Genomic DNA, 12,695 nt, shown 5'->3' on the forward strand with positions numbered 1-12,695 from the left:
TCCCGAGCAGTGGCCTCGGGCGCTCGGGACAGGCGGCTGGACTGTGCCCGCACGGGGAGGGCGGCGGCTGCGTGGGTGCTCGCCCAGGGGCTGGGCCCTGCAGGAGCCGGGCTTTGCTCGGGGGGTCGGGAGGGGCTGGTCTTCGTTGGTCGCGGCACCAGCTCCCTCCCGTGGGCAGAACCTGCCGCCGACCCGGGCGAGCCACAGGGCACCCTCTACTGAACCCCAGGGGCGCCCCAGCGGCCCCTCTGCTCTGGACCGGGCACGGTGTGGGCCTGCACCCCGCAGGGGGCGCAGAGTGGCTCTGGCTCCCGCAGAGGCGCGTGGAGAGCGGTCTAGACCCCACGGCTCGGAGAGTGGCCCGCCTGGCAGTGCCAAGGAATGCACGGCAGCCAAAGCCCGTCACAGCCCCTGGGGCACGTCCCCAGGAGGGGCAGCCGGCCAGAGCCTCACGCGCCACCTCCCAGAGGAGAAACAGGCTCGAGATCCAGCAACCGGCAGCGTGACAGAAGGAAAACACAGGCCCGGCCCGGCCCGGCCCTGCCACACACGCACACGTGCACGCACACACACCTCCCAGCCCCTGCCGAGCGGGGTTCGCCCTCACCCCCACACCTGAAACACCCCACGGGCTGGTCCTGGTCCGGCAAATGGGTTTGGCTCAGCAGCCCCCAAGCCAGGGAGGGACGGCGGTGGGCTGAGCCCCAGGGCCAGGCGGCGTGGACGGCCTCCCAGAGAACCGGCCCTGAGCGCCTGCGGGACCCGGGGTCCACTAGGCTGGGGTCTGCGGCCGCCATAACTGCACTTTGAGCAGGACGAAGTCAGAGGCCTAGTCCCGCCCTGGGGCTCGCAGGTGTGGGTAGCCACCTACCTTTGAGCGCGCATTGGGGGCCCTTCTGTGGCCACCTGTCCCAGCAGGGGCGTGCTGCCCCCCACAGCGCCTACCCTTGGGCTGAAGAGTTGGAGGGGAACTTTCTGGAAGCCCTTCAGCTGCTGCGAGTTCTTCTGCCCCTGAGGTCCAGCCTCAGGACCAGGAGCCGGTCCTGGAGATCATTGTGGGCCTCCCCAGGCTGCCGCCACCCCTCAGCTGGGGCTCGTGCGGGAAGGACCCCCCACTGCGGGGCCCATGGGGACTTTGCACCGTAAGTCCTCTAGCGGAGGTGGCTTTGTAAATATTTTCACGATCTTCCCCCAGGCCTCGTTCTGGGGAGAGGAAACTTGGGTGGAACTCACTGACCCTCACTCACACTAACTACTTGCTCTCACTCCCTCAGTCACTTTCACACTCACTCACACATGCACTGGCTCATCCGTGCGCACACTCACACGCAGTGGAGGCGGAGCTCGCCCTCGCGCCCTGAGGCCTGAGGCCGAGCCCCATGACAGTCAGCACTGATTCTTGCGTGGGCCTGTCGCAGGCTCCAGACGGATACTGCTTTAGTTAGCCTCGTGTTTGTCTCAGCCGACAACGTAAACAGGAGAAAATGTGGGTGGCGCTTGCTGGCCAGGAGAGGGGAGCCGGGATCTCATCCATACCCTGGGGCTTTGGGCTCCTTGGGGTCGCCCTGCCGGGGCCCCCAGGAGGCATCGGGGAGATTGTCTGCTGTGGCTCATGTCCGCCACTAACCCCGAGCTGTAGTGCACACACAGCAGTCTCCCGCCTGCAACTCTGCAAGCTCAGACAAGGGTGAGCAGGCGTGTGACCCCACATGCAGCGCCCCAAGTCTCCACCCGCCCTGTGCAGTCAGCCGCCCCTCCCTAGCCCCTGCAATCACGGGGTTGCCTGTTCCAGAATGTGCTAGAAAGGGGACCCAGACAGTAGCGCTCTCAGACTGGCTGCTCTTGGGGTGATGAAGCATGTGGGGTTCACCACGTTTCACGCACTGGTCTGTTGTTTTCACTCATGAGCAGGTCTCTTGGGTGGAGGACTGCGGTTGGCCACCCTCCCCACCCAGGGGCATTCGATCGTATTTTTTTTTTTTAAAAGATTTATTTTTATTTATTTATTTATACAAGCACCGGGAACAGTCAGAAGCACGGGAGGGCAAGAGAATTCACCAGAGCCAGAGCGGGGAGCAGAGCAGGCAGAAGGACCGAAGTACACTGCTGAGGGGAGCAGCGGGCGGCAGGAGAGGTCTGCCGCGCCATGTGGGACCCTCCTCCGGTGGCTGGGGAGCAGCTGGGGATCGAACCGGTGCAGCAGAGGCTGCGGGCAGCTTCGCAACCCGGCGCTCAACCGCTGCGCCACCGGGGAGGCCCTCGATCGTATTTACCTCCGGGTGACGGAGCATAAAGTCCTGAAGCTCAGGCAGGCGCGCGTGGAGGAGTTTCCACTTCTCTCAAGCGATGCCCAGGAGCGCCGTCCAGGGTGGTAAGTGTCTGTGAGAATTGGCCGCTGTCTTCCTGTGCGTCCTGCCACACAGCTGTGCCCCTGCCCCCAGCAGGCACAGGTGCAGGTCAGGCATAGGCACAAGTCAGGTGCAGGTCCAGGGCACAGGTGCAGGTCAGGTGCAGGCACAGGTGCGGGTCAGGCGCAGGTGCCAGTCAGGCGCAGATGTAGCTGCAGGTGCAGGTGAGGGACACACTGGCTGCTCCAGGTCCTCACCAGCTCTTGGCGTTGCAGCACCTACTCAGTGTGTTTGCCACCTGGCAGGTGTGGGCGCCCCCCATCTGGACGCGCCCCCTGTCCGGATGCGCAGCCTCCTATGTCCACTTCCCACCTGGGCGTCTTTGGTGAAATGTCTTTTCAAATCCTTTGTGTGTTTTTTTTAAGGTTTTTGGTTTTTGTCCTTTATACCGTAAGTCCTTTATCGGAGGTGTGCTTTGTAAATATTTTCACGGAAAGGCTTTTCCTCTGTCTCCCCAGTGCCCAGGACCTGGCTGGGAGCCGGTGCCTCTGGATCCCCACGGCCGCAGCACCCCAGCTCTCCCACGGCCGCAGCAGCCCAGTTCCCCTTCCTCCCCATTGGGGGATGAGGGTCTTTCTCCCACCCGCCGTGTCCCTCCACCCCTCCTACCCCTGGTCACAGGGCGGCGGGTCCTAGGGCTGGCGCTGCTCCCAAGGTACCCTGGGCCCCTGGAGAGGCCTGGCCAGATCCAGTGCCCTCGGCCCCCACGGCCCCGGCGCCTCCCGGGCGAGCGCTTATGCAACCTGTGATAAGGTGGCTGCGATCCCATAATCCACCACGTGGAGGCCCAGCCCTGTGCTGTGCCCTCGCGCTTGCTGGAGGCCGGCGGGGCTGCGGGGCGCTGGGCACGGACACCTCGGCTCTCTGGCACAGCTGTCCCAGGCCGGATGGCAACCCCGCCTGTGTAAGGGGATAGGAGTGAGGACCCTGAGGCCCCAGACCTAGTGGGGGCCCAGATGGCAAGAGCAGTTCCCGGGTTGCCTGCCCCCCGAGGGCTCTGGGTGTCGTGACCAGGCTGGGGTGCGGGAGGGCCAGGGTATAGTCCGGGCCAGCCGGCCACCCAGGCTCTCTGCTGGGCCCCTGGGACTGCGTGGCAGGCATGGGGGGCTAATCCCAGGTGAGCGAGGCAGCCAGAGCTGGCACCCTGGAGCCTCCAGGAAGTGACCCCTGGGGCTGGTGGGGACACTCCAGCGATTGTGCCAAACAATGAACAAAGGGCTGGGGCCTCCTGCTGGACCTGCTCGCAGGAGCCGCTGTGGGCAGGGTATAAAGCCGGGGAGCAGACCGGGCACAGCGTGTGGCAGTGCAGGGATGAAGTCTGTCCTGGGCTGCGTCCTGGTGCTGCTCTGGGCCACCCAGGCGTGTGCCGAGGTCCTGCTGCAGCCAGATTTTAATGCCACGAAGGTACTGCGGGCCCTGCCCCGTGGCCGGCCAGCAGGGATGGGCTGAACCGCGCCAGGCACCCCAGGCAGGAATGGCCCTTCCGGCCTGTGCCCCTTTGGGCGGAAACAGCCCGCTGCATGGTGATCACCGACGCGCATGGCAGGCGGGAGCTGCGGCCCGCAGTGCTGGCGCCGCCGGCCCCAAGGGGCCACAGGGCTCAGACTCAGGATGTGGGGCCCCTGGGGGCGCGGTGGCTTCAGTCCCGTCTGGGCTCGGGGGCCTGGCTGCGCCCCTGCTGGGCGGGGGGTGGGGGGGTGACCCTCACGGAGCCCTGCAGTTCTCAGGCCTCTGGTTCGTGGTCTCCATGGCCTCCGACTGCAAGGTCTTCCTGGGCGAGAAGGACCGCCTGCTGATGTCCACCCGCGCCGTGACGGCCAGCGCGGACGGCGACCTCAGCGTCCGCTCGGCGTCGCCCCGGTGAGCGCGGCGGGGAGGGCGGCCGGGGCGCGGGCCGGGGGTGACGCGCTGTGCTCCCGCAGGCCCGGCAGCTGCGACCAGTCGGAGGCCGAGTACCTGCGGGTGGGCTCCCAGGGACACTTCCGAGTCCCGGGTAGGTCGGCCGCGCCTCCCCAGGGTGCCGGGACGGGGCCCTCCCCTCGCGCAGCCCCTCCCGCCCCGCCCCCGCCGGGCTCACCGTCCACCGCAGAGGCCGCTAGCGTGGGGGTGCCTGCCCTAAGGTGCCCCCCTGACGGCTGCTCTGCAGCTCTGGGCTACCTGGACGTGCGCGTGGTGGACACGGACTACATCTCCTTCGCGGTGCTCTACATCCACAAGGAGCTGCGGGGGGCGCTCAGCACCGTGGCGCAGCTCTACAGTGAGGCCCCACGCCCTCCCTCCCTGCACGGCCCCCCAGGCGGGACGGGCCCTCCCTCTCTTGCCCGCCTCCCGAGACCCTGCCTGGGGTCCGCTGCCCGTCTGCTGGGGGTGGGGGGGGCGCCCCAAGGTGGGGAGGCCACGAAGGCTGGCCAGGGCTGGCCTGGGGAGCTGCAGGGAGAGATGCCTCCGGGTGGGGCCAGGAGAACCCGGCCTGGACCGCCGGGAAGCCCCACCCTGTGGGCCTCCCCGGTGGGAAAAGGAAAGGGCTACCCCTGGGGTACATACAGCCTCCCCAACCTGGGGGGGCAGCGTGCCCTCCCTGCACCCTCACCGCAGAGACACGGTGTTGACGAGGCCCTGCTCTGTCCAGGCCGCACCCAGGACCCCAGCTCGCAGGCCTTGACAGCCTTCCGGGACTTCTACCCCACCGTGGGGCTCTCGGAGGACACCATGGTGATGCTGCCCAAGTCAGGTGACCCCGCCAGGCCCCGCCCCGCCCCGCCCCCCCCCTCCGCCCCACTCCGTGACGAGAGAGGAGGGCGTGTGGCATTCCCTGCCCCGGCTGCCAGGGCTCGGGAGCTGCAAGAGGTGGTGGGCAGCGGCCAGCTCAGCTTCTGTCCCACAGACACGTGCTCCTCCGCCGGACGAGAGGACACCCCAGCTCCTCCGGACGCCCGCCCTGGCCCTTCCCAGGTGGGGCAGAGCTCCTGCTCTCTATCCTGCGGGCTCCCGGCTGCGCCGGCCTCTGCCCCTCCCGCCGCGTGTCTTCTCGGAGGACACCCTCCACCCAGGGCTCCTCGCGGGCCCTTAGGCCGCACCTGCAGGGACCTGATTTCCAAAGAAGGGCACCTCTGAGGGTTCCAGAGGGACTCGACTCTAGGGGGACACTGCAACCTAGTACGCTGTGTCCCCAACACCCCGGGAGCACCTGGTGCTGCCTCAGGACTCCTGGGGCCTGTCTGCCCACCGAGGGCCCACACGGGGCCGCCTTCCCGGCCCACCCAGGCGCTCCCCGGAGCCTGGGAACAGGCAGGCTCTCAGGAACCCTCCTGTGCTGGGCGCCAGAGAGCCCTCAGGCCCGCTGCCCACGTTCACCCCCAAGAATGTGGGGACTTGCATAAGACCACAGAGGATGGACACGGTGCACCCAGCGCCCCTTGGGGGTCAGGGCTGGTGCAGGCTGACTGCGAGGTTCCAGCTCCTTCACAGCGCCCCTCGCCCCGGCCGCCCTGGCCAGTGCCCAGCTGGGGGCCTCGGTCCTCACTCGCCCCGGGCGCCGGTGCGAGGCGGGCAGCTCCCCGCGCTGGGCAGGAGGCGGCAGGGAGGAGGGGGCGCGGGAGCCACCGGGCCACCCTTAGGACGGGCTGCTGCCCCGTGGGTGCCCGTCTTCCTGCTCTGACGCGTTACCTCCAGATCAAGCCCGCAGAGTCAAGGGTGCTGCGTGGCCCTCAGGTGGCCGCCGGGGCTGCGGTTTTGCCGTGGATTCTGGGACTTTCTTGCCCCGCTGGCCTGTCCACTGGGGCAGAGGCTGCACTCAGGTCAGGAGGAGGCTGCGGGGGTGCGGCTGCCCCCGCCTGAGGCCGGGCGCGGGGGCCGGAGCTCCGCGGCAGAGTCAGCTTGCGCTGGTCTTGGGGGTGTGAGCAGGGGCGGGAGCCTGCGGGGCCGCTGTCCCGAGTGTGGGGGTAACCAAGGCTCTCCTGTCCGCAGGGCCCGCCCGGAGCAGCAGGTCTCGGCACCCCCAGCCCCGGAGACCCACAGCCCTCGCCGGCCCCCTGAGCCTTGGGCCCACATGCCCCCCCCCACCCCGGGCCTCTCCCTGGCCGCCCCGCCTCCACCCCTGGGGTCTCTCCCTGGGTGCCCCCCTCCCTTCAATAAACAGATTCTGCAGCCTCCAGTCTCCTTGCCTCTTTGAAGAGGCCCTCGGGGAGGGCACAGTGGACCCCATCTTGATCCTGGACTCCTGGGGAAACTGAGTCAGGGAGGAGGACGTGAAGGGCACTCTGGTGCTGGCTCCTTCTGCCTGAGGGGTGGGAGCACCATGCTGGGTGCCCCCAGGGGCCTGCCCCTCAGGCAGCATCTGGTGCCCAGGGGCCCGGCCCACGCACCTGTGGGGCAGCGGGGGTGCCTGGGAGGCCCAGACGGGACCAGGAGGGCCCTGGGAGCGCGCGGCCCGCTGCCGGGTGGGGGTGGGGTTGGCCGGGGGCTCTGCCCTCCCCAGGCTGCCTGTGAGGCCCAGAACTGCTATGCTGCTGCCAGCACCACCCTGGGGGGCAGCGCCTTCCCCAGGGACCCCGACACACACATCACCCCGAGACCCTGGCTCCACAAATAAGGAAACGGAGGCACAGGTAGGTGGGACTGCCCAGGCCAGGGGGCGTGAGGCTGTGAGCACACCCACCCGAGGCCGAGGGCCGGAAGGTGCTGGAGGCCTCGCTCCATTGCTCCAAGGCGTCCGGCTGCCTCGAGGCCCAGGGCCAGAGCGATCAGCCCTGACCGGCCTCCGTGCTCACCCCGCCCTGCTGGCTGGGGCTCAGGGGCCCTGTCCTGTTGGCCACCCCTGCCTGGCCATGCCTGGCCCTGGGGCCCGGCCCTTCCACCCGGGCTGGGGTCGGCCAGTCTTCAGCCGCGCTCATGGGAAGCTCCCCCTGGTCTCCAAGACGCTGGCCGGCTCTGGCCCCCGCACCGGCGTGACCCAGCCCAGCAGGCTTTGTTGGGGCAGCGCCCTCTCCAGGATCCAAGATGGCCCGGGGCCCTCGTGACCACCAGGGCGGGGTGACCCCGCTCCCCCAAACCTCTCTTCTGGTACCTGCTCACTTCCGCATCATCGCAGACAGGCAAACTGAGGCAGAGCAGCCGGCCTGGGTCACCCTGCGGGGGTCAGGGCCAGTGCCCAGGAAACTGGCTTCCACCTCACCCTGCTGTTCTTGCCATGGGTCTGGGCCAGCTGGGGGAGGAGGCTGGACCTGGCACCCCACGGCCTGGGGCACAGACAGGGCTCTCTGGCGGCCCTCTGGCCTGCGGGCCCCCTCCTGTGCACTGGGGGCCTGAGGAAACTGTTGGGGGGTGCTTCGCAGAGGCGGGCCAGGGCTGGTTACTCTCTCAGAAAAGACGGAGGATGGAGGGTGACCCCTTCCCGCGGGGGCCTCCCCATGGCCGTGGGCCTGTGCGCGCCAGCCCGCGCCCTTGCCTGCTCTCTCCTCTGCCAGGACATCCTCACCCACCCGCCCGCCCCGCCTCCACTCCTGGGGAGACCTCCCAGGGGCCAGGCCCACATTCCTCCCCAGGGCGGGCCCCCTGGCTCTGCTGCTGCGTGGGCACCATGCCAGCCTCCCAAGCCTGGGTAGGAAGAGCCCTGTGAGGAAGTGCGGGGTGCACTAGCCAGAGCCGGGCCCTGGGCTCGGCGCGGCCCTGAGGTACCTCTCCAGCTCTGGGGATCCAGCGGAAAGCCGCAGGCAGCTCCATCCGGCCCGGCTGGGGTGGGGGTGGCTGTGGGTGTCCGGGGCAGGAGCAGCTGCGGTTTGCCAGGGACATTCTCTGGGGGTGGCACCACTGGCCGGTTGGCTGCCCCTCTGGATAAAGGCCAGTGCTGGGGCGCAGGCACCAAGTGAGTAGCCATGGGGGCCGGGCTGCTGAGCGCCATCCTGGGCATCATCCTGGTGCAGGCAGGAGCGGCCAGGCAGGACCTGGACCTGCAGAAGGTGGCCTCCCCGGCGAGCCTGGGGGTGGGGCAGCCACTCAGCCCCTCTCCTCCCCCCACCGGGGCCAGAGCAGTCACCTGGGGCTCCAGGACCCACCCAGGGCAGGCCTCAGGACAGGCGCAGAGGGTCCTGCGCCCCCGCAGGGCAGGATTCCCCCAGGGCCTCCTGGACAGATCCTGCGCTCAGACACGCTGGCGAGACCCTGTGGGTCTCCGGGGTCGGGGCTCAGAACGAACACCTCTTGCTCCAGTGGGGTCCCTTTATACCCGGCCTTTGGAGCCAGGAGGGCCCTTCTGGTGTGGAGAGCGAGGGGGGCATGCTGGTCCCCACCCAGCAGCTCCCTTGGCCTGCTTCCGGCTTCCCTGGGCCCATGTCTGCTGCGGGTCAGACGAGACGGATTCTTTGCTGTGGCAAAAATGACAGGTTTCCCAAAGCTGCGGGTGGAAGTTCAAGGCCCTCTGGCCCTTTTCACCTCCCAGGCCCTCCCCAGCTGCTCCTGGCTCCAGCCACCCCCACGCCCACCCCGGCCTGCCTGCCCTGCCAGGCGCTCCTGGGGCACCGGGGAGGGCGTCACCGTCCCAGGACCGGGCACCGCGGAGGCCGAGGACACGCCGCTGACTTCGGCGCTGGCGGCTCCCTGCTGGAGCGTGGGGGCTGCCCCGGAGCCCGACAGGCCTCCCCGCCTGCCCGCTGGCTGGGCCCCACATCTCCGTCTAGATTGCAGGTTTCTGGCGGGAAGTTGGCGTGGCCTCCAACCAAACCCTGGCTCTGAAGACCCCGGTGAAGCTGGAGGCCTTGTTTCTGAGCGTGAGCGAGGACAAGCTGACCGTGAAGGCCGCGTACGAGAGGTAGGCCGGCCGCGGGGCCTCGGCAGGCGGGCGGGCGGGCGGGCGGCCCGGGGGAGGTGCTGGGCCGGGCCGCGTCCCCGCTGCAGCCCTGGGGTCGGCATGTTGCCCGCTGGGCCAGCGGCCTGTGTGCCCCACCAAGGCTGTGAACCCCCAGACCTGACTGCGGGCTCCCGGAGCTGCCAGACACAGGCCTGCTTCCGGGTCGGCATCTTCCTGACACGAGCGGAGGGTTTCGCTGAAGCCCCACTAGGGGCCAGAAAGGATCGGGGTTTACAGCTGCAGGCCCGGGGGAGAGGCCGCCGTGGCGCGTCCTGCTCCTCCCCACCCCTCCCTCCTCCTGCTCCAGGCTCTCCTGAGGGTGCACCCGGCTGAAGCGCTTCTCCCCAGCTCCGGGCTGCCGGAGGGAGCGTGCCGGCTGGGGGTCCTCACGAGCCCGTGGCTGCCTTTCAGCTCCGGGGGCTGCGAGACGGAAGTAATGCAGAGCTCGGAGAGAGACGTCGCGGGGAAGTTTGTTTTTCCCGGTAAGAGCCGTTGCCCTGTGGGTGCACTGACAACCCTGGGCTGCGCTCCGGCTACTCTCAGCCTCGCTGCTCCCTGCGGGGCCCCCCCGCACTGCGCCCTGTTCCCTGCGCACCCCTCCTGTCCCAAGTCTCCCACCCCCCAGCACACTCTGGGCCACCCTCCAAGGGCTGCTCCAGTCCTCCCATCACCGGTCAGTCGGGCCTGGGCGGGGAGGAGGGAGCAGGGCCTCGGGGCTGCCGTCCCAGGGCCGGCCGGGCTCCCCGCTCGGGCAGGCTCCCGGGAGGTGCACGTGGTGGACACCGACTACGAGCGCTACGCCGTCCTGAGGGTGGCGCTCCGCTGGCGGGGCAGGGAGCTGCACGTGTTCAAGTACTTCAGTAAGTGGGGAGTGTCGGGGGGTGGGGGATGGGGTCAGGGGTCCCCGGGAAGGGGTTGGGGGGCCCGGGGGGTCCCTGGGGTGGGGTGGGGGCTGCGCCTGCCTTCCCCCAGAGCGCCCCGCGCAGCCCCCACCTCCGCAGCTCGGAGCCTGGACAGCGAGTATGAGCGCGGCTTCTGGAGGTTTCGGGAGCTGACGGCAGACACGGGGCTCTACCTGGGGGCCCGGCGCGGTGAGTCGCAGGCCTCTGGGGCAGGTGCGGGCTGGGCCCACCCTGGGGTCCGGCGCTGCCCCGCGCCTCACACAACCCCCCCAGCAGGGAGGTGCGCCGCGCTCCTGAAGGAGGCGAGCCCTCGTCCAGGCGGCCCCTGAGTGGCCCCCGAGTGGCCCCCGGCAGCTCCAGGCCCTGGGCCTGCGGTGGTCACCCCAGGCTGCCTGGGACACTGGACAGGGATCAGCGTTTGACCCTGGCACCCTGGTGCAGGCGGGGTGGCCTCCCAGCGCCTCTGCGCGCAGGAACGTCTGGAGAAGCCCCGGCCCGCCCCAGCCCCACCCCCCAATAAATGCCACTGTCTTTGCCCAAGCCCACCCTGCGTCTTTCCTGGGGTCGAGGGGACGGGGGAGGCTGGGGTGCGTTTCCCGACCCCCTGCGCAGGGGCCAGAGCAACTTGCAGTGCTCGCGTGGCTGTGAGCCCCTGTGGAGGTGGCCGGTGGCTGCCCCTGCTGGGCTCTGCGGGACGAGGGGGCCCGGCCCTGTGCCCTGCGCCCTCCTGGGAGGACAGAGGCCGCCCCTGCCCCCAGCCCTGCTGCCCCCGTGGGCCCAAGGCCCCCTCACTCAGAGGTCCGTGCCCTGCGGGAGCCGCTGGCCGCACCCCTGCGTGCAGCTCCATGTGCAGTCTCTAGCAGGGGGTCCCCACAGCCTCCCTTGCCTCCTACCCCAGCGTGCAAGCCCCACAGTCCCCCGCGAGTCTCTGGTGGACACTCACTGCCCTGCCGGGCCCGCCATGCCTGGTCCCCACTCTGCTCTCAGCCCGTCACCTGCAATGTGACGCCCGGTCGCCCCAATTCCCCCCATCAGCTGGGGGCCGAGCCTGGGGCTAGAGAGGGAGGGGGTGGCGGGCAGGCCAGGGCAAGGGGCCCCACGCCCCTCCTGTGTGCCAGGGCCGCTGGGGAGCAGCCACCCCACTTCTGAGGCCAGAGAGGACTCTTGGCCCAGAAGGTGCTGGGACTTGGGGACCAGCCCGGCAGAGGGGGGCTGCTGCAGGAGTCAGCCGGGCCCCAGAGCAGCCGCCCGGGCGCAGAGGAGGGCGTGTGAGGCTGAGTTCTCATAATTTAGAGGTGGGGCCCTGGGGTCCAGCAGCTGTGCCCACAATTCATGCCCTGATGGAAGCAGCTGCTGTCCGCTGCGGCTGGACTCGCGGCGGGGACCCACGGCGCCCAAGGGGGGCGGGGGTCTTGGAGTCCCGACTGCAGCTGGGGGAGCCCAGGAGGGCTGGGGGCGGGGCCTGGGCGGGAGGGGCGGGGCCTGGGCGGAAGGGGCGGGCCCGGGTGGACAGGGGTGGGGCCTGGACAGGCGGGAGGGAGGGGCCTAGGCGCGCAGGGGCGGGGCCTGGGCGGGCAGTGGGCAGGAGGGGGCGGGGCCTGGGTGGGCCGCGGGCAGGGGGGGCGGGGCCCGCGGGCTGTGGCTGCCCCCCCACCCCGGAGCCGTGAGCGCCCTCCGTGCTAGTCCACAGCCCTGGAGCCCCCACTTTACGTGAGGTTCCCAGGAGGCTCGTTCCCAGTCAGGGGGACAGACTGATCCCAGGCAGCGCGGAGGGGTGCCCGGGACCCCAAACTGCCAGGAGGGAAACCCGCGTTGCTGTCCCAGGGGCCGGCGCCGCCTGCTCGCGGGGGGCAAGGTGACCCGCGTGCGTGGGGGCCTCGGTGAGAGGGGAGCGAGGGCTCAAGACGGGCTCCCGTCAGAGGCTGCCAGCGAAGGCCGAAGCCCCCGGGCAAGCCCCTCCAAAACAGGGCGGGGCGGCTGAGCAGGTCCCCGCACAGGCGCGGGCGGGAGGGCACCTGCCGGGAGACCAGCAGGGCCCAGACAGCCGCAGGGCCAGGTCAGAGGCCCAGACCCAGCGCGCTGAGCGCCCCGGGGCCACAGGAGGCTGCGGAGCCCAGCACTGCGTGAGGTCCCAAACCTCCCCACCCCCTGCACCCCACCCCGGGGCCACCCTCCCTGTAGCTTGAGCGCCTGCCTGGCCAGCTGCTCTGCCTTCAGGGCCCCAGGCCCCTGGCAGGGCCACACTCACCGGCCACCTCCTGAAGGGCCTGCGGGGAGCTGGGGGCCCGGTCAGCCCAGAGGAGGTGAGGCCACCCAGAGGGGGTGAGCGGGTCGGGCGCCACAGGCGCCCCATGCAGCACCCCAACGCGCAGACACACCTGGCTCCCAGGGGCCTTCCTGGAGGGGACCCTCGGTGATGCCGTGCTGGACGTGCTGACCCAAGGCCAAGCAGCTTCTGCAAGTGGATCAGAGGACAAGGGTGTGGGAGCTGCCACCCTGCAGGCTGGACTTGTGGAGAACAGCTGTTGACTCTGCAGTCGG

At 69.8% G+C, this 12,695-nt stretch overlaps 2 protein-coding genes across 2 annotated transcripts; both read left to right on the top strand.

The window, feature by feature from the left end:
- Window positions 1–3,619: 3,619 nt before the first annotated feature.
- LCN15 (lipocalin 15) lies at window positions 3,620–6,999 on the top strand. Its single transcript, XM_037495419.2, has 7 exons — window positions 3,620–3,812; window positions 4,129–4,268; window positions 4,331–4,401; window positions 4,555–4,665; window positions 5,038–5,139; window positions 5,293–5,360; window positions 6,886–6,999. The coding sequence occupies exons 1-7, from the start codon at window positions 3,720–3,722 to the stop codon at window positions 6,997–6,999; spliced, it is 699 nt and encodes a 232-aa protein (XP_037351316.2). The 5' UTR covers window positions 3,620–3,719.
- A 235-nt stretch (window positions 7,000–7,234) lies between these two features.
- On the top strand, window positions 7,235–10,712 carry LCN8 (lipocalin 8). Its single transcript, XM_054689511.1, has 7 exons — window positions 7,235–7,354; window positions 8,012–8,080; window positions 9,083–9,213; window positions 9,664–9,734; window positions 10,008–10,112; window positions 10,254–10,343; window positions 10,431–10,712. Exons 1-7 carry the CDS (start codon window positions 7,235–7,237, stop codon window positions 10,481–10,483), a joined length of 639 nt encoding a protein of 212 aa, XP_054545486.1. The 3' UTR covers window positions 10,484–10,712.
- Window positions 10,713–12,695: the final 1,983 nt, after the last annotated feature.

The sequence above is a fragment of the Talpa occidentalis genome, unplaced genomic scaffold, assembly GCF_014898055.3.
Source record: "Talpa occidentalis isolate TD23 unplaced genomic scaffold, MPIMG_talOcc4v2.1 talOcc4.7, whole genome shotgun sequence".
Taxonomy (NCBI): domain Eukaryota; kingdom Metazoa; phylum Chordata; class Mammalia; order Eulipotyphla; family Talpidae; genus Talpa; species Talpa occidentalis.